Source organism: Salmo salar, chromosome ssa19 (assembly GCF_905237065.1).
Source record: "Salmo salar chromosome ssa19, Ssal_v3.1, whole genome shotgun sequence".
NCBI lineage: Eukaryota > Metazoa > Chordata > Actinopteri > Salmoniformes > Salmonidae > Salmo > Salmo salar.
Genome location: NC_059460.1, coordinates 29385956 through 29404896, shown reverse-complemented (window position 1 = coordinate 29404896; position 18941 = coordinate 29385956). Strand labels below are relative to the sequence as shown.

General features: G+C 41.6%; 1 protein-coding gene across 1 annotated transcript; it reads right to left on the bottom strand.

Annotated features, from left to right (window-relative positions):
- Positions 1–10934: 10934 nt before the first annotated feature.
- On the bottom strand, positions 10935–12173 carry LOC106578720 (transcription factor Sox-17-beta.2). Its single transcript, XM_014157844.1, has 2 exons — positions 11853–12173; positions 10935–11654 (listed from the first exon to the last, which is right to left on the bottom strand). The coding sequence occupies exons 1-2, from the start codon at positions 12160–12162 to the stop codon at positions 11011–11013; spliced, it is 954 nt and encodes a 317-aa protein (XP_014013319.1). The 5' UTR covers positions 12163–12173; the 3' UTR covers positions 10935–11010.
- Positions 12174–18941: the final 6768 nt, after the last annotated feature.

The window sequence follows — 18941 nt, the reverse complement described above, 5'->3', positions numbered from 1 at the left end:
AGTTTAAGTGTAGAGGAAGGTTATGCTTTGTTTTAACAGTCCACTATTTACCTGATATTTAGAAACAACATAGTAAAAGCAACATTTTTATTACCTAATAAATATGTTTTTATTCCTTTGGTATTCATTGAAAATGGTAGCACAAACCATCACTAGAAAAACACAGTTACACATATCAGTAAATATCAAATAATTACCCATTACCAAATGTTAGCATGTAATAGTTGATGAATACATACTAGTAATAATAATAATGAATAAGTATAATGTATTACATTTGTAAAGCACTTATAGGTTATTACATATACCTATGAGGTTATATCCTGATAAAATTCAAGTGACCTCAAACTATTTTGCTAATGAAGTGATGTCCCAGGTGTATTGAGGTACGGAGAAAGCAGGGGGAATCTTTTCCTGTGACGTGTGGACACGGCGACACACCATCTGGAAGGCTCATTAAATCAGTCTCATCAAATCATAAAAACACAACTGCACAACATTCATACACAGTACATACTCAAACGCTGAGTCATAGTGTACTCTGAGACATTCAGGAAGAGCCCTGACGTTATTTCCAGAGGACGTAGTGTAGTAGGGTAGGGTAATGGGCTTGCTAAACAAACTCCAGATGATCACAGTGCGGGTAGCTTCCTGTGAGCAACTCATAGTACATACACTGATCTAAGCGTCCAGGTGATTATAAAAAAAGAACACACACACACAATAAAAACACACACACAGTACATACGACTACGCTTAGATTGAGGATTGTGTGTGTAATCAGTTCCTATATGTGTTTGTTGACAAGCTCTGGGCTCAGGAGCCTCTAATAGAGTATTGTATCTTCTCAGCAGGTCACAGGGGCCACACCTAGACGCCCCATTCTATTCAGTCTATCTGTCAGACTAAAACCCCATTACTGTAATCAGCTGTCTGGTTTTCTGGTGGTGTCTCCCTGCTCCAAAGGCACCCACTCCACTCAATAGAAGGGTCCCCACTGTGTTCCCCCCTGGAGACCGGAGGTCCCATTTACCCATCTCTTCTCTTCTCTCCTTTTCACTCTACTATATCTCCTCTACAACATTAATTCTCCTCCCCTCTCTTGTGTCCTCTCCTCTCTGCTCTACTCTCCATTCTTCCCCTATCCCCTCTTTTTTCTCCTCTACTCTCTATTTTCTCCCACCCCTCTACCCCAAGTTAGCCTGTGAGACTCAGAGGTGGAAGCCCATTGAAACTGTTGGACTGAGACTGAGAGTGCCCTGATGAGGTTATTGTAATCTGATTGTCCAAACAAGGGCTTGATTGGAGTTGCCCCAGATAGACTCATAATTAACTGTTCTGCACTTAGATTTTAATCAGAGACTAATTAATGGGTTTTAATAGGACTGGTTGGTTTTTAAGCTTTTCATTTCATTTCAAGCACACTGCACACCTAGAGTGGAGGGTGGTCATTTTAAGCTGGAGTCAGAAATGCCTTGACATGTCTCCTTAGTGAATCACCTTGCCTATTTATTAATTCAATTATTTTCCAAGCTCTTTATGTTGTCCATTCCAGTGACACGTCTATCAAACAGCCTCTCTATTAAATTATAGAGCGAAATAACATGTGTTTCTAGTCAAGAAGCTGCTGTCACGTTCGTCATATGGAGTAGACCAAAACACAGCGGGAATGTGTATGCTCATCTTCTTATTTATTAAAGAAACAAAACAAAACACTTGAACAAAAACAACAACGAAAAACAGTCCCGTAAGGACAAATGACTATACGGAGAAACAACTACCCACAAATCCCAATGAACAAACACCCCTATTAAATAGGACCTTCAATTAGAGGCAACGAGGAACAGCTGCTTCTAACTGAAGGTCAACCCAATAAACTAAGCATAGAAATAGAATAAATAGACACAGACATAGAAATAGACTAACATAGAACATTGCCCCAAAAAAACGAAACACACTAAACAAACACCCCCTGCCACGCCCTGACCAAACTATAATAACAAACAACCCTTTTACTGGTCAGGACGTGACAGCTGCTGAGAGTCTCAAATCAGACTTTCCTGTTTCCTGTTTGACTTTTCTTCTCGTCCGTAGACAGAGAGACATTCCTGAAGGAGAATTCACGAATGAGCACTATCAGTAGAGAGCGAGTATGTGTAGCTGCAGCCCAATATGGTAACCAGACTATGAGCAAGTGGTTGTGTCGAAGGAAGTGGGTGTATAGAAAGTGAATCAGCTAATTGGGCAGATTTCTTGCCACTCAAGACTGTTTTGTATGGCTGATTGGGCTGCACGGCGAGTTGATAAGCCGATGACTAGAGTACTGGTGTTGTATGGAGGTGCCTGCCAACCTGAGGTGCTTCCCACTGGGCAGCTGTATCAAGGTATTAACGGCGGTAGTTAACGTAGCAATATTTCCTACCATGATTTTATTTCAAGTGGAATAGCAGCCGCTCCATGTGAATCTTATTACCATCTAACAAAAAGATATCAATAATAAACCTAAAAACAACCTGTAAAGATTCTAGGTAGATCTCCCATGCATAGTAGTTGTTTTTTATTTATAGGCACCGACATCATTCAGTAGGCCTCGTGAAGTTAAACTCAGACATCTCAAAATTCACAAAGTCAAACCGACAGCACATCTCGCCCACTTGACCCATCAAAGCCCAAGAAACGTTCCTGAATAAAGCCCTGATCAACCACATACCTGACAATAAGTGACAACTTCAAGCAGACTGGTGCCACCATAGGTCCCAGAGCAGTGGGGCAATTTTTGTCTCCTGGGGTCCAGTGTTTTTCCTTATCTGTTAACCTAACCAGGAAAACTCTAGACCCTTATAAGGTATGACAGCGATTAATCAGTTGTAAAAAGCTTTTATAAGGGCTATGATGGGACCAGTTTTTCCTAATCAGGTCACATGGTTTTAAAAAACTGGGGGGAAGAAAACCCTGTCAAACTAGCAACCTTATACTTGTTCATATGAATTATATTTAGACTAGATTAGAGGGGGATTTCCTCTACCCAGACACATAGACAACAAGTGATAGACAATAGAACTCACAGGGCTGAGCTGGCTTTATGCATGTTTGGATCATGTAGGCCTACGCAAATAATTACTCACATCTGTCATCACTATTATGACGATTGATTCCTTCCAGTTAATAATTTTGGATTGAAAACGTATAGGTAGCACAGCCAGCCAAATTTGGAATATAAACCAATTTTGATCACATTTACATTTTCTCCTGACACACAAATGGACTATAAATACGTAACGTTACCAATTAGTTTACCTGACCAAATGGACAGCGCACATTAGTAGTCTACAATTGTCTCGTTTTCATCCCATACAGCATGTCAGATCTCGAATGTTTAGATGTAGCCTAGGCTGCTGCAACATTTATGTAATGAGTTTTTGCTTGTGTCTGTCTGGAGTGATTATGTGTTATCATCTTTGCTACGTATGTGTTTGAAAGTTTCTTCAAGTGCAGTTGCAAAAACCAAGCGCTTTGATGAAACTGTCTCTCATGAGGACCGCCACAGGAAATGAAGACCCAGAGTTACCTCTGCTGCAGAGGATAAGTTCATTAGAGTTAACTGCACCTCACATTGTAGCCCAAATAAATGCTTCACAGAGTTCAAGTAACAGACACTTCTCAACATCAACTGTTCAGAGGAGACTGCGTGAATCAGGCCTTCATGGTCTAATTGCTGCAAAGAAACCACTACTAAAGGACACCAATAAGAAGAAGAGACTTGCTTGGGCCAAGAAACATGACCAATGGACATTAGACCGGTGGAAATCTGTCCATTGGTCTTATGAGTCCAAATGTGAGGTTTTTGGTTCTAACCGCCGTGTCTTTGTGAGACGCAGAGTAGGTGAACGGATGATCTCTGCATGTGTGGTTCCTACCGTGAAGCATGGAGGAGGAGGTGTGATGATTTGGGGGTGCTTTGCTGATGACACTGTCTGTGATTTATTTAGAATTCAAGGCACACCTAACCAGCATGGCTACCACAGCATTCTGCAGCGATACGCCATCTCATCTGGTTTGCACTTAGTGGGAATATCTATTTTTTTTCAACAGGACACCGCCAGGCTGTGTAAGGGCTTTTTGACCAAGAAGGAGCGTGATGGAGTGCTGCATCAGATGACCTGGCCTCCACAATCACCCGACCTCAACCCAGTTGAGATGGTTTGGGATGAGTTGGACAATAGAATGTTGGAAATGCATACCAGGTGAAGCTGGTTGAGAGAATGCCAAGAATGTGCAAAGCTATCATCAAGGCAAAGGGTGGCTACTTTGAAATATATTTTGATTTGTTTAAAACTTTTTTGGTTACTACATGATTCCACATGATGGAGGGAGGGTAGGGCTACCGTCTTATCGGCTCTTGACCAACCATGCTACATTACTAGTTTTTTTGCGTTGTTTGTACATAATGTTGCTGCTACCGTCTCTTATGACCGAAAAGAGCTTCTGGACATCAGAACTGGGATTACTCACCTCAAATTGGACGAGGAGTTCTTCTTCAATGAGTCAGACATGAGGGATATACTATGGACCCCCGACCAGGCCCAGATTCCCGTGATTCACAAGAAAAGGAAATGTAGGTTTCGTGGAAAGAGATCAGGCTGCCTTGTGAGGATCAGGCGACGAGTGGCTAATCTGCCCTTGCCTTCCGTTTTGCTAGCTAACGTTCAATCGCTAACGTTCAATCGATATTAAAAACTGTAATATCTTGTGTTTCACTGAGTTGTGGCTGAACGATGACATTAAGAACATACAGCTGGTGGGTTATACACTCTATCGGCAGGACAGAACAGCAGCCTCTGGTAAGACACGTGGCGGGGCTTATGCATATTTGTAAACAATAGCTGGTGCATGATATCTAAGGAAGTCTCAGGGTTTTGCCCGCCTGAGGTAGAGTATCTAATGATAAGCTGTAGACCACACTATCTACCTAGAGAGTTTTCACCTGTATTTTTCGTAGCTGTTTACATACCACCACAGACCAAAGATGGCACTAAAACCACACTCAATGAGCTGTATTCTGCCATAAGCAAACAGGAAAACGCTCATCCAGAGGTGGCGCTCCTAGTGGCCGGGAACTTTAATGCAGGGAGACTTAAATCAGTTTTAACCTAATTTCTATCAGCATGTTAAATGTGCAACCAGAGGGAAAAAAATTCTAAACAACCTTTACTCCACACACAGAGACGTGTACAAAGCTCTCCCTCACCCTCCATTTGGCAAATCTGACAATAACTCTATCCACCTGATTCCTGCTTACAAGCAAAAATTAAAGAAGGAAGCACCAGTGACTCGGTCTATAAAAAAGTGGTCAGATGAAGCAGATGCTAAACTACAGGACTGTTCTGCTAGCACAAATCAAATCAAATCAAATGTATTTATATAGCCCTTCTTACATCAGCTGATATATCAAAGTGCTGTACAGAAACCCAGCCTAAATCCCCAAACAGCAAACAATGCAGGTGTAGAAGCACGGTGGCTAGGAAAAACTCCCTAGAAAGGCCAAAACCTAGGAAGAGAGGAACCAGGCTATGAGGGGTGGCCAGTCCTCTTCTGGCTGTGCCAGGTGGAGATTATAACAGAACATGGCCAAGATATTCAAATGTTCATAAATGACCAGCATGGTCAAATAATAGTAATCACAGTGAACAGGTCAGGGTTCCATAGCCGCAGGCAGAACAGTTGAAACTGGAGCAGCAGCACGGCCAGGTGGACTGGGGACAACAAGGAATCATCATGCCAGGTTGTCCTGAGGCATGGTCCTAGGGCTCAGGTCCTCCGAGAGAGAGAAAGAAAGAAAGAGCGAATTAGAGAGAGCATACTTAAATTCACACAGGACACCGGATAAGACAGGAGAAATACTCCAGATATAACAGACTGACCCTAGCCCCGCAACACATAAACTACTGGAGCATAAATACTGGAGGCTGAGACAGGAGGGGTCAGGAGACACTGTGGCCCCATCCGATGATACCCCCGGACAGGAATATGTTCCGGGATTCTTCCGATGGCATTGAGGAGTACACCACGTCAGTCACTGGCTTTATCAATAAGTGCATCGAGGACATCGTCCCCACAGTGACTGTACGTACATACCCCAACCAGAAGCCATGGATTACAGGCAACATTTACACTGAGCTAAAGGGTAGAGCTGCCGCTTTCAAAGAGCGGGACTCTAACCCGGATGCTTCTAAGAAATCCCGCTATGCCCTCCGACGAACCATCAAACAGGCAAAGAGATCGAATTGTACTACACTGACTCCGACGCTCGGTGAATGTGGCAGGGCTTACAAACTACTAGAGACTATAAAGGGAAGCACAGTCGAGAGCTGCCCAGAGACACGAGCCTACCAGAAGAGCTCAATAACTTCTTTGCTCGCTTCGAGGCAAGTAACACTGAAACACGCATGAGAGCATCAGCTGTTCCGGACGACTGTGTGATCACGCTCTCCGCAGCCGACATGAGTAAGATCTTTAAACAGGTCAATATTCACAAGGCCGCTGAGCCAGACGGATTACCAGGACGTGTACTCCAAAAATGTACTGATAACTGGCAAGTGTCTTCACTGACATTTTCAACCTCTCCCTGTCTCAGTCTGTAATACCACCATGTGTCAAGCAGACCACCATAGTCCCTGTGCCCAAGAACACTAAGGTAATCTGCCTAAATGACTACCGACCCGTAGCACTCACGTCTGTAGCCATGAAATGTTTTGAAAGGCCCAGTCATGGCTCACATCAACACCATTATCCTAGAAACCCTAGATCCACTCCAATTTGCATACAGCACCAACAGATCCACAGATGATGCAATCTCTATTGCACTCCACACTGCCCTTTCCCACCTGGACAAAAGGAACACCTATGTGAGAATGCTATTCATTGACTATAGTTCAGCGTTCAACACCATCGTGCCCTCAAAGCTCATCACTAAGCTAAGGACCCTGGGACTAAACACCTCCCTCTGCAACTGGATCCTGGACTTCCTAACGGGCCGCCCCCAGGGGGTAAGGGTAGGTAACAACAAATCTGCCACGCTGATCCTCAACACGGGGGCCCCTCCGGGGTGCGTGCTCAGTCCCCAACCTTTCGGTTACTGGTCCAACACATTAAAAACTAGGCTACCTGCCGCCCCAATGCCTCCCAATGCTTCCACATGCTTCCTTCTTTTCACTCTGTCATTTATGTCAGTATTGTGGAGTAACTACAATGTTGTTGATCCATCCTTAGTTATCTCCTATCATAGCCATTAAACACTGTAACTGTTTTAAAATCGCCATTGGCCTCACGGTGGAATCCCTGAGTGGTTTCCTTCTTTTCCGGCAACTGAGTTAGTAAGGGCGCCTATATCTTAGTAGTGACTGGATGTATTGATACACCATCCAAAATGCCCTTCTTTGCTAACCATTGGAATACCTTCCTGGTCTTTGTGGTTGAACCTGTGCTTGAAATTCACTGCTCGACTGAGGGACCATACAGATAATTGTATGTGTAGGGTACAGAGATGGATGGGGTGGTCATTTAATAATCACGTTAAACACTATTATTGCACACAGATTGACTCCATGCAAATTATTATGTGATTGTTAACCACATTTGTACTCCTGAACTTATTTAGACTCGCCATAACTAAAGGTTGAATACTGACATTTCAACATTTAGTTTTTAGCTAATTTATACAAATAAAAAAATAAAAAACATAATTCCACTTTGACATTATGGGGTATTGTGTGTAGATCAGTGACAAAAAAATCTGAATTGACATGTGATCCACTTTAAATTCATGCTGTAACACAACAAAACGTGGAAAAAGTCAAGTGGTATGAATAATTTTTGAAGGCACGATATATTTATGCATCAGCACAATAGTGCACAAGGATGGATAATTCATAATATTTCCTACTTCACAAGTAGATTCACTCATTATAAATCTTAGAAATGGAATGAATTGTTTCCAATTGTCCTACTGGTGTCTGCTGTTTACTGTTGATCATATGAATCCTTTCACTGCTATCATTGACACTGTCTCTGTTGGTCCTTCAGGAAATTCCTGAAACGGAATATTGATTGTTGCTAATAGACCAAATTACAACAGAGATACACAGTAGAGAAATGTAGGATTAGTTTAGAGAAGGGATCAACAAATTGTGCATGAGAGAGAGAGAGAGAGAGTAAGAGAAAGAGAGAGGAAGAGGGAGAGAGAGAGATTGAGAGAGAGCTTCTAAAAGGAAGCGATTCCCAAACCTTCCATAACAAAGCCATCACCTATAGAGAGATGAACCTGGAGAAGTGACCGATGGCAAGCTGGTCCTGGGGCTCTGTTCACAAACACAAACAGACCCCACAAAGCCCCAGGACAGCAACACAATTAGACCCAACCAAATCATGAGAAAACAAAAAGATAATTTATTTCTTTGTACTCCCTGACGAAGGCCATGCAGCCGAAACGCGTCGGATTTTTAAAAACATTGTTTCTATTGAACATGCCATACTAATAAAGGCATTTTAATCAATTATATGAAGAGTGCCTTGGTCCTCCTTTCTTTTTGATGACCAACTCACCCCTTTTACCAAAGAGCACCTTCTGTCTACCAGCATTTACTATTGTGTACCTTAGTAGCGCTTCCCTTTCTCCTATTTCTACTAATTACGACACATTGCAAAGAATGAACAAAAAAACTGAGCAAACTAGAAAGCTATTTGGCCGGAGGGGCCACAGTGGCAGAATACCTGACCACTGTGACTGACCCAAAAGTAAGGAAAGCTTTGACTATGTACAGACTCAGTGAGCATAGCCTCGCTATTGAGTGAGGCCACCGTAGGCAGACCTGGCTGCCAAGAGAAGACAGGCTATGTGCACACTGCCCACAAAATTAGGTGGAAACTGAGCTGCACTTCCTAACCTCCTGCCAAATGCATTACCATTTTAGAGACACATATTTCCCTCAGATCACACAGACCCACAAAGAATTCGAAAACAAATCCAATTTTGATAAACTCCCATATCTTTGGGTGAAATACTACAGTGTACCATCCCAGCAGCACGATTTGTGACCTGTTGCCACAAGAAGAGGTTAACCATTGAAGAACAAACACCACTGTAAATACAACCCATATGTATGTTTATTTATTTTCCCTTTTGTACTTGCACATTGTTTCAATACTGTATATAGCCATAATATGACATTTGAAATGTCTCTATTCCTTTGAAACTTTTATGAGTGTAATGTTTACTGTTCATTTTTTATCGTGTATTTCACTTTTGTCTATTGTCTACTTCACTTGCTTTGGCAATGTAAACATATGTTTCCCATGCCAATAAAGCCCTTTGAATTGAATTGAATTGAGAGAGGAAAGTAGAGATTTCAAACCTTCAAAATATCCTGTGTATTGAGCTTGTTGTTGTATTTATGTGTGAGAGAGATAGTGTCTCTCAGTCACACATAAACACACACTGTCTGGCGGTTTTACATGAGTATCATGGGAATGGACCTGACGTCAGATTTCTTCCATTCATTCAGGGATCTGTGGGTTATAGCCTGGAAGTGCTGAGCGGAGCAGCTCTTTAGGCCCCTAATCAGCCCTCTCTCCCTGGGCAGGTCGCTGGACCTCAGTCCCCTGGCCTCCATCTTGCGGTTCCCCCTTCCCCACAATTAATAACCATCCCTGTCATTATTCAATGCTTCCTCATGTGAACCCTCAATAAAGGATGCATAAAAAAATATGTGTTGGTAAATTTGAGTGTGGAGTGGGGACTTGTGATGTGTTTTATTGTAGCATTCGTTGATTGGCTGATGGAGCTAACCTGCCTGGCCCTATGCCCAGTCAGGTTGGGGCAGAGTGAGAGAAACATTTTCATAAATGGATAAACATTTGGCAGCCAGAGGCATATGATTCGGGAGATGTGTGGATATTTGGCATAAATTTAGAGCCTTTGTGAGATGTTTTAAAATGAAACAGGAAGTGTGGAGGTTTATGCCCCTGGCGCCCACCCTATTTTCCTCCCCTCGCCCAGTCAAGAAAGACATAGGCCCAGAGATAAAACAGTATGTCAACAGCCTGGCTTCTGCCAACGGCTGGGCAAGCAATAAACCCAACAGCCTCTCAGTCCACTCCAGTTTGTTGACATAAGTAATAAATATTCCAGATCATTTGTTGCCAGTCATCCATCAAAATATAGCTTTCTTTATAAATGAATCTGTTGAAATGTTGTATAATTTAGTGCCCCACACATTTTAATCTGTTAATTGTATAGCATTCACTTAAGAGTAAGGATATCCAAATGTAAGGTTATTTTAGATGTATTTATTTATAAGAAATACTGGGTTGGAAACATTCATCAATAAGAATACATTTTGACAAAAACAAAATATAAAATATAAATAACAATGCTAAAAAATGTAATCTTTAAAACATGTAATAACATTTCCATACTTCTAAATAGTATCAAATAAGTTGGGAAAAAACTATCATTTAAATGAATACATTTTGGAGTTGACATAGACAGGTTGGTTGTTTAGCAACTAAACCGAAGCGTGCACAACTATGGGGCAAAACAGACAGGGTTGGCTTAGATTGCTGACAACATGTAAACTATATTTAGTCTCCAAATGTTTATTGAAAACATAAAACCTTTGCACAATGAGCACTTGTTATCTCTCAAATACATGGTTAGCTAGCTAGAGAATTTTTGCCATATTAGCATAGACATGACATGAGTCCAAACCCCTCAAAACAATAAATGGTATCAATAACAAGATACAACGAGCTGAAACGAGCCACCTACGATTCCCCACATGGCAGCTTCTTGTCATGGTTCCTAGCTATCTGATCGTTCAGAATCATAACACAACACAGCCTTCTGCCTCATCGATGAGAGTGCCTCATTTTCATGACGTTGTCAGCCAACCCATCTATACTGTACACACAAAAATAGCTAAAATCTTTGCCATATATGGCAAATTACATAATTCAGGCCTCCCGTAGGCTGCCTTGCTGGTGATAACTGTACTCCATTGGCTCAGGCCTGCATGGGGGCGGGCTCAGGTACTGTTCAAACTCACTGCGGTCCAGATCATACAGCATATCTAGGTGAATCTGCTCCAGATAGAACTCCAGAGAGAGGTCAGTGGAGGAGAACAGCTGGAGGCCCTGGGCCATGAAGTCCCCCTGCTCCCAATGAGACACAGCATAAGCTGGGCTGGGGGCCTCACACTGCTGCAGCCCATGCTGGGTAGAGTAGTATGGATGAGGCTCTGCTGGGTATGTCCCTGTGTTAGAGTATTCTTGAGGCTCGTTAGGGAATGTGGATGATGGGTCTGGGTAATTGGACCTGTTTGGGTAGGTCCCGGGCATATGGGAGAAGTATGCCTGGGAGTTTGGGTAGATGGCTGGGTTTGGGTAGGCTTGCTGCTGATGGCACTGGTTCTGGATTAGGTAGTTGAGAGGGACCAGGGCCTCCACAGGTAGGGCTTTGGGGCCCTTCTTCAGCTGCTTCTTCCTGCGGGGCCGGTACTTGTACTTGGGGTGGTCGATGGTGTGCTGTACTCTCAGGCACTCTGCTTCCTGCATGTAGGGCCGCTTCTCTGCCAGAGACATGGCCTTCCAAGTTTTACCTGCAGCAACACAATCATATTAGTTATTAGTATAGAAACACCACAAAACACACAATATGCATGCTACATTCAGCTAACTTGTCATGTCTACCCTCATCAAATGGTTAATAGGCTAATAATGATTTTGGTAATAGTTGAAATATGAATAGTCTCATAATGGTTTTTAATTCAAATGGAAATTATGTGAATAAAACTTACCGAGCATTTTGCTGAGTTCTTTGTTCTCTAGTTCAGGGTTGAGTTTGGCAAGGCGTCTGCGCTCCTCCTTGGTCCAGATAATAAAGGCGTTCAGCGGCCTTCTGACCCGTGGCTCTGCCAGTGGTTTCGGCTCAGGACTAGAGCAGCTGGAGTCGGAGTTGACCGAGAGATGACAGGATGGGACAGAGCCGAGGGACTGCACCTCGGACATCTGCTCACTCTGGGAAGACGTACCGCAGAACTCGTCGCTTTCAAGCATGGCTTTCGTTGTGCAAAGATCGGAATGTGGGGGGATCCGATCAAAGTACATAGTTATGCATCTTTTTTACCTTTGATGTAGCTTTGAGGTTACTCTCCTACTCCACTAGTGATGGACATTGGCTATATGCGTTCCCGGGTGTCTATCCACCAATAGTAGGTCAGGAGGAGTGGATTTAAGGTGTCAAATCAAGGTGTTCTCTCAAGTCCGTGATAGTTCTTGATGCTTCGCTCAATCCATCATCAATCAATCAAATGGCCATTTAATGTTAAATAAAAATAATACATGTAGGTCTATTATTTGCCTATCGAAGAACAAAAATATTTATATATATATATATCTTTTTTTTTTTATGATTCGTGATAAATGTTCTCATGATTCGGTACAATGACTGCTCGATTGGATCACGACAATCTTGGCAAATGTGACATAGGCCGTATTTCCCTTTGAAGTTGAAGGCTAATAATAACAACGTATCCATTATGGATTTACCTTTCATGAAGCTGGCAAATTCCTATGCCTAGCCCTATGCCAAATGAATCGGATGCCTACTTTATTCCCCTTTTCAAATATCTTTCCGTTTTTCTATTGAGGCCTTACTTCACTTTCCTCTGTGTGTTATAAATACAATTAAATCAATTGGACATCCATCCTCTATCAAAGTTCTCTGGCAGAACTTTCGTTATTCATTATTTAGTTATTTATTACTCATTAAGTCACGTGCCAATTGCCCGCCCCTCAAATCAAATCAAATCAAATTGTATTGGTCTTATATACACCTGGTTAGCAGATGTTATTGCGAGTGTAGCGAAATGCTTGTGCTTCCAGTTCCGACAGTGCAGTAATATCTAACAGTAATCTAACATTTCCACGACAACTACTTAATACACACAAATCTAAGTAAAGGGATGGACTAAGAATATATACATATAAATATATGGATGAGCGAAGACCGGGCAGGAAAGGCAAGAAGCAATACATGGTATAAAATATAGTATATACATATGAGATGAATATTGCAAGATATGTAAACATTATTAAAGTGACTAGTAATCCATTTATTAAAGTGGCCAATGATTTCAAGTCTGTATGTAGGCAGCAGCCTCACTTATCAGGTCCACTGTCTCTCTCAAAGCACGTTTTACACCTATGGGGACACTGAAACAAACGTGATCAAGGCAGGTTTATTATAGGATTATGTACACACATATTTACCCCCAACAAAAGAGATATCTAAACGTTTGATAAGGGCGCATGACAAGCTTATCTTTGTGTGTGACAGTGGCCTATTTCAAGTCGATTCATCAGTAGGCCTATAATACAATAGTCTATGGAGCTAAAGCCATCTTGGACATTCTGTGGGTTTTCATTGGTTAGCACAAAGAAATATCCAGTATGTAAAAATATATACGTAAGAAAAATATGAAGCCTATTTTAAACAGGCCTTTTTGACATCTTGGCCATGTTCGTGTTGCCTTTGCCTTGTCAGGTTTTTCAGAGTGATAAGATTTGCACAGGAAGTCCTAAAAGGTCAAGAAGGAAAATCTATTGGAGTTGTGTGGGACAGTACAACCCCCCAGGGAGCTAGGGCGAGCTTGTTTTCATATAAACATTCATTTTCACAACTCGTGATATTGTTCATGAACTCACAAATGTAGATATTAAAATGACCTCAGTGCGTCAACAAACCCTGGCTGTGAAGCGCAGCCTTTGAATTCAGTCAGTGTATTCCTTTTGATTTGCAATTTGCATGACCAGTCTATTACAAAAAAGGCCTAACATTATAGAATTCCTCATGGTTTCATATGATAATCCCACTCTATTTTCGTTGATTACACATCTGATTATACATCCCATCAACTTCAACAAGAGGCTAGTGTCATTACAGCAGTTTATGCAGATGTAGAATCAACAAGACACAGGCGAACGCCTGTCATCCATTCTGGTTTGCACCACCTGTCATGTTTTGTTGTGGCTAGGCATTGTGAAAATACACACGACACAGCAGTGTCTTCATTCATTTAGGCCTTCACCTGCAGTGTTTTGCAGTGACAGATGAATTGCTGAATATGTCTTCAGGCCCCGTAAAAAAAAAAAAAAGGTAATGGAAGTTGACACCTTGATCAAACAGACGAGTCAGTTCTGATGTTCCCTCGGTTCAGTCAACAACGGGGTGATCAAGGTTTCTTTTTCTTCTAGATGATCCTCTTTTAGACTTTTCAAAGTCAAAGATCAGTCTGGGCGTCGGCGCAACAAAACTTTGAGCCCTGAGGTGTATGTTTGTGAATCGATATAACGTATGTTTGCTTATTAGACAGTCGAATGATAGCAGAACGAAGTAATCGAATTTAGGCGCTCCAATTAAAGCATAGGCTGATAGCAACACGAAATATGTGTTAGTAGACTATAGCCCTATTTGTTCGAATTGCTCTAACCCTATAGTTAAAGAAGTTAATAATATTTTGTCACATACTGCATTCATGATCTCTCACAGGATTCGTTAATCAAGATTATGCGCTTGACATTGCATATGAAACGAATCAAATTAAGTTATTTAGCCCAATAAAAATACAAAATGATAAAAATAAAAAAACATTTTTTATTAGCGTACTTTAGAAGCCTAATATTAGCCTAATAAAACACATAAACCATTTAAATATTAGTTTCGGTTGACATTTCTGTAAATAATGTTTGACATTCAAAGTAGGTATCTTATTTCCCCCCTTAACTCTGGTATCTATTTACCTTTGGCATTTACTGGTCAGAAAATAAAAACGTGATTTATTTTTATAGTTGTTCCAAATGTTCATTATATTCTTAACCATTATTTTGTTATGAATTGCAGGTAGATGTGTGTAATCTCATTGGTTTCTTAATAAATGAATGGATGGCAGTTGACACACAGTAGGCCTATCATTGCATTGTTTCATGCATGCCATTGTGAGTGTTGAAATCCAAACAGCTAGGGACAGTGATGTTGCTGAATGGTCACTATAATGTTTGAATGGGGATTGTTCTCTGAAGATTCCCCATCACAATGTTCCATTGTATTGGACAGAAGTCATATATTGAGAGACTCCTGAGACACTCTCTGTCTTCAGTATGATTTGGAGTGAGCCAGGATTGGCCCAGGTGGAGAGATCAGCATTGGAGGTCTCCAGGGGTCTCCCCTACAGTCTCTTCACCCGAAGAGCACCTTCTCTGGAATGGGTCACCTTCTTCATGGATGTAAGAACAAGGATTCCCGCTATGACAGTGTATTGGATGTGGATGAACCTAGGACATGCTGGAGCCAATGCAGTCCCTTGATGGACCAAGGATGTACAGTACAGTAGGAAGAGGAAGCTCATTGGATAGGTCAGAACAAAGATTCTTGCTATGACACTGTCTTCGATGTGGATGTACACTATCTACAACCTAGAAAGGTTCTTCAGCTGTCCCCATAAGATAACCCTTGAAGAAACCTGTTTGATTCCAGGTAGAACCCTTTAAGGTCCAGGTAGAACTCGCTTGGGTTCAATGTAGAACTCTTTCCACAGAGGGTTCTACATGGAATTCAGTAGGGTTCTCTTATGGGACAGCTGAAGAACCCTTTTGTAACCCGTGTTGGATATGCTGGAGCCTATGCTGTCCCTCAATGGACCAAGGACATACAGTACAGTAGAACGAGGAAGCTCATTGGATGGAGTGACATGAGGCTGATAGCCATGCCTGGATATAATCATCATCACCACCAATGGGACCATCTTGTATTGTGTCAGTGTGGTTTGCATGCAGGGCTTACGTTTGTATGTGGTGGAACTGAAAGTAAAATGTTCCCATCCTAGGATGATCTTCACCAACTATACTTTGAAGCTCTGTGTATTCAAGTAATTCCAATGACAAATGTGTCACTGCAAAAAGGAGACATAAGAAAGAATATTTCTAACAAGAGGATGTTTGTTGACGAAGCTCTTATAAAACAGTCCCATGTGGAGATACAGGTGAGTTTCCTCACAGTGGTTCATCATAGGAACTTGTGATGAGGTTTGAGCTGTGAGCTGCATTGTTTCGTAAAACTGTGTGAGAGGGAGTGGAGTGGAAATCTGGTGACTTTTGTTCAGACTCCTAGTGTATTGTATGGGCTCAGCAGGCTGCCATCAGATACACTGTCAGGCTAAGACACTATTCTATGTAACAGCCGTGTTCCCCTCCTCTCCCAATTCTATTCAGCAGGCTTGCCCCCTCCTCTATTCCTGCACCCAGTCAGTACTAATCATGTGTCTGAGCACACACCACATAGACCCTGGCCTCAGCCCTGGGTGCTAGCCCCAGCACTTGTAAACAGTGCCCTGCCCTGTCCTACGTGGGGATAGCTGAGACGATTACACGCCCCCTGGGGTGGCTGGGCTTAATGTAGTCTCATTAGCTGAACACAATGATGTCCCCACCTCTCAGAGCAGATAACACACCAGACCCCAAACAGAATTTACAATGGTACAACCACATCCTCAGACCACCACATCATTTTTGGGATAATGTCATCATGATTACTTCTTTATTAGGGTGATTTGTGCTTTTACGTACATTCTAAATAGCACATCTGCTTTTCCTTAAGTTTGGTTTTCAACATGAAGTTTACATCCACATCTTGGTAACTGAAATAAGACAAAATAATAACAATATCAAGGTATTTATATTACAGTGTTGTAATACATTCAGTGATGAGGAAGTACATCTAAACAGTATAACCAGCACCTTTGCAAGAGCACAACACAGCTGGTTTAAAAAAAGAAAAGACACCTCTAGAGATTCAATAGGAACCAATGATGACTCTGTCCATTGTGTCAGCCTACTGTGTCATGACGCAGAAAAAACATCAGTGTTCATATCCCATAAACCCATTCAAACTTTATTCCTCCCTAGTGAGTTATCCATAAATGTCTTTCATTGTAAAGTGCATTGCTCAGCAGCTCTGAAATACACTGTTGAAGGAGGCATCAAACCCTTTCGAATCAATTCTATTCTTTGCAAATTAGGAATTGTATTCTGGACCTGGCTCTCTGATAAGACCCTTATCTGTTGAATTGAGGGGTTTGTTTATTGTGCGGACTGTTGAGCTTTGGCATTTGATGAAGTATTGTATTGCCACAGCAGGCTATTGCACTACATCCAATACAGCAAGTCTCAGTCACTGAGCCTCTCTGCCGTTCTACCCAAGCACTGCTGTCATGGAAACTGTATCTCATCATGATCCTACGCAATGTGCCAGATTCTCATATTTTACCCAAAGGTAAAGACTTGTCCCCTAGTGAGTGTATAGCCCCTTGATTTGACCCACTGCTCCTCCCTGTCCTGTCCCCAGTCTTGTCTGTGTGATCTGCCCATAGCCCAGGTCCCCTGGCAGACAGACAGATAGAGCTCCATCTTATTGTAATTGTCTCTAATTATTAACTGGTCTAGAATCAGTATCAATGTATAGCCCTCACTAGACCTCTGAGATACCATGATATCTGTGTCTGTCCTAGATGGCCTACTCAGAGATAGCAGATAAGTAATCAATGCTCTGATCTGGTCTGCTCGGACAATGACAATATTTGAATGTTTAATTAGATAGTGTGAACTGGGCAGACTATCAGACTCAGGCATTAGGTTATTTGTAGCACAAGCCATGGTAAATGCTTGATCCACTCCCGGCAAATCTTTTTAGTCTTAAGTAGGAGAAATGCTTAGACCACTCGATTGACAGGCCATGTGAATGAAGTTTCGAACAAATGTTTAGTCTGGTTAAAGTGTAATTTAGTTTAGTCTAAAACACTTAAGTCTACTACTATACAAATGTGGATGCTTTCTGCGTAGATACTTTAAATTCAACATTAACTCCAGAGCAGGGATTTCAGAGAAACCTCTCAAAAGTTTAAACAGTCTCTTCTTTTTTTAAATGTTCAGACCTGATCCAGATTAAAAAGGATTTCTGTTGCTTTGAAGATAAGGACTGCAGCTCTGCCATAAACAGTAATTGTGTAGTTTCTTTCCTGTGGTGTGATTTATTTAAAGTATTATGCTGTAAGGTTTCAGACTTGTTTCCCTGGCAGGGCCTGCCATGTGTGTACAGTATCTACTACGTGTGTATGGAGTTTATTATTGGCAACAAGATGCCAATCCTGAGATCCTACCCCCCACATCCACACACCCAGAAAAACACTCATGATGGCCTTCGAATGTGACATTTGTGCAGTGTATACAGAAATAGCATAAGACATTTACAAATGTTATAACTATACGCGTAGTAAGATTAGGACATTTACATTTAAGAAATTAACAGTTGTACACTAAAATTCCCCCAATATTGCAATTGTAAAAGTCTAAAAGGATGTTCAGATCTATTCCACCTTTGGCAATTGATATTACAATACACCCAAGCTATTTGATTTAAACACCGAAGATAATACAGATAAAATAATACAAATAAATATTAAGTTATTTATGGAGAACACATATAGAAGAGGCCGGGGAGTATGACTTTTCTGATGCCATTTATTCTGGAATGCCAATGGGGCAGTATGTTGTAAATTCAATAGCTTACCTCTGTTGGGAAGAATATGTATAGATGACTACACAGCATAAATATGCGTTGCTTAAAAAAATGTATCTGATCAAATTAAAATCATTTGGAATGATGAAGAAATGAAAGGTGATTAACTATATGGATGTTGTTTTGCATGTGCACATATTAGCGATTGCATCAAAGAAGCCCTTTAGTCAGATGCATGTTTTCTGAACTGGGGGTGCACTCTAATGGTGGAATTCCAGAAATGTGATGTGGAATACCTTGTCCTCTTCCTGTCTGA

Coding starts and splice junctions, on each gene's coding strand:
- LOC106578720 (XM_014157844.1), bottom strand. CDS start 12,162: ATGTACTTTGATCGGATCCCCCCACATTCCGATCTTTGCACAACGAAA. Junction 11,655..11,852: donor AGAACTCAGCAAAATGCTCG/GTAAGTTTTATT, acceptor GTGTTGCTGCAG/GTAAAACTTGGAAGGCCATG.